We start from the raw sequence: 1301 nt of genomic DNA on the forward strand, positions 1-1301 counted from the left end.
CAGGACAGGGGCATCGCCGAGCCAAGTGCCAGCACACCCCACTCGGCATCTCCTCCATCCCACCCTCAGCTGTTTGCCCTTTTCCCTGACCAAAGCTCGAGCTGCTGAAGCTGCTCACACCGCTCCCTGCGACAAGGCTGGCCCGTGGTGCCCGCTCCCCGTGGCTGCAGTGTAGGGACCCCACGAGCATCTCGGGGTGCTCGCTGGATGGTAACGCAGATGCGGGACACAGGTGCATGAAGCCAGTGGTGCACCCCACTGCAGGGATGGACTTTCATTTCTTATTTTACTCTTCCAGCTCAGCTATCAGCACATGTTTGTTGGGACTATCCACCGTGGCTACCTCATCTTCAAGGCCGGGGACATAATCAGTGATTTCTGTGCACAGCTCTGGGTGTGGCCCCGTGACTTTGGTAGAAAAAGAAGTTTGTGTCTGACTCCCAGCTCTCCTGAGCAGGAGCGGCCACAGAAGCTTTGGGAGTCGGGGCAGAAGCGGGGCTGCGGGTGGGATGTCTGACCATGTCGTGTCCTCTGCCCCCAGGTTCGCAAAGCTCTTGCTCCGTCTCCCAGCCCTCCGGTCCATTGGCCTGAAATGCCTGGAGCACCTCTTCTTCTTCAAGCTAATAGGCGACACACCAATCGACACCTTCTTGATGGAAATGCTGGAAGCGCCCCATCAAATGACTTAGAGAACTGCTGCTGGGTCAGTCCCTCGCCCGGCTGGGGTCTCGCAGGGCCCTTTCCTCTGCTTTCCTCCGCCGCCGCCCCAGCCCATCCTTCCCTCCTCTCCCCAGCGCTGGAGGCACCGTCTGATCCGGGGCGATCCCCTGCCGTCCTCGCCTCCTCGTCGCCTTCACCCTTGTCCGTTTGCTGTCACTGCTGCATCTCAAGACCTGCTCGCTGGTTCCCTGCGCTAGATGTAGAGAAGTGGGAGCGGAGAGAGCTTGCCACCCACCGCCCCAGCTTGCACCCCTGCCCTGGCCCCCACCGTGCCATGAGTTCTGGGGTGAGCCACCGACCGGGCTTGGCATCACCCCGTGTGTGTGCAGCGGCCGGCGGTGCTTCCCCCGGGGCAGGAGCGGGGATGGGGACAGTCCCAGCCCTTGGGGCAGTGGGTTTTGGACAAGCCGAGGGGAGTGGTTGAACTCGCCGGATTGCAGCTGGCTATTTTCAGAGGATGGAGTTTTTGAAAAAGAGAAGAAAAAAAAAGAAAAATTCTATTTTTGGTTTCTAACTATTATTAGTAGTCTCAGTAGTTACTTCGCGGAGGCAGAGGCAGGCTGGAGAGGCAGGCCGGCCCC

At 59.6% G+C, this 1301-nt stretch overlaps 1 protein-coding gene across 1 annotated transcript in view; it reads left to right on the plus strand.

Annotated features, from left to right (window-relative positions):
• The window catches only part of LOC104163864 (retinoic acid receptor RXR-alpha), a 31431-nt gene extending 30647 nt beyond the window's left edge, over positions 1 to 784 (plus strand). Inside the window, exon 8 of the mRNA XM_009703000.1 lies at positions 542 to 784. Within this exon, the coding sequence (XP_009701302.1) occupies positions 542 to 689 (148 nt within the window). The 3' untranslated portion in view covers positions 690 to 784. The remainder of the gene's footprint in view (positions 1 to 541) is intronic.
• Positions 785 to 1301: the final 517 nt, after the last annotated feature.

Source organism: Cariama cristata, unplaced genomic scaffold, assembly GCF_000690535.1.
Source record: "Cariama cristata isolate BGI_N322 unplaced genomic scaffold, ASM69053v1 scaffold18216, whole genome shotgun sequence".
Classification (NCBI taxonomy): domain Eukaryota; kingdom Metazoa; phylum Chordata; class Aves; order Cariamiformes; family Cariamidae; genus Cariama; species Cariama cristata.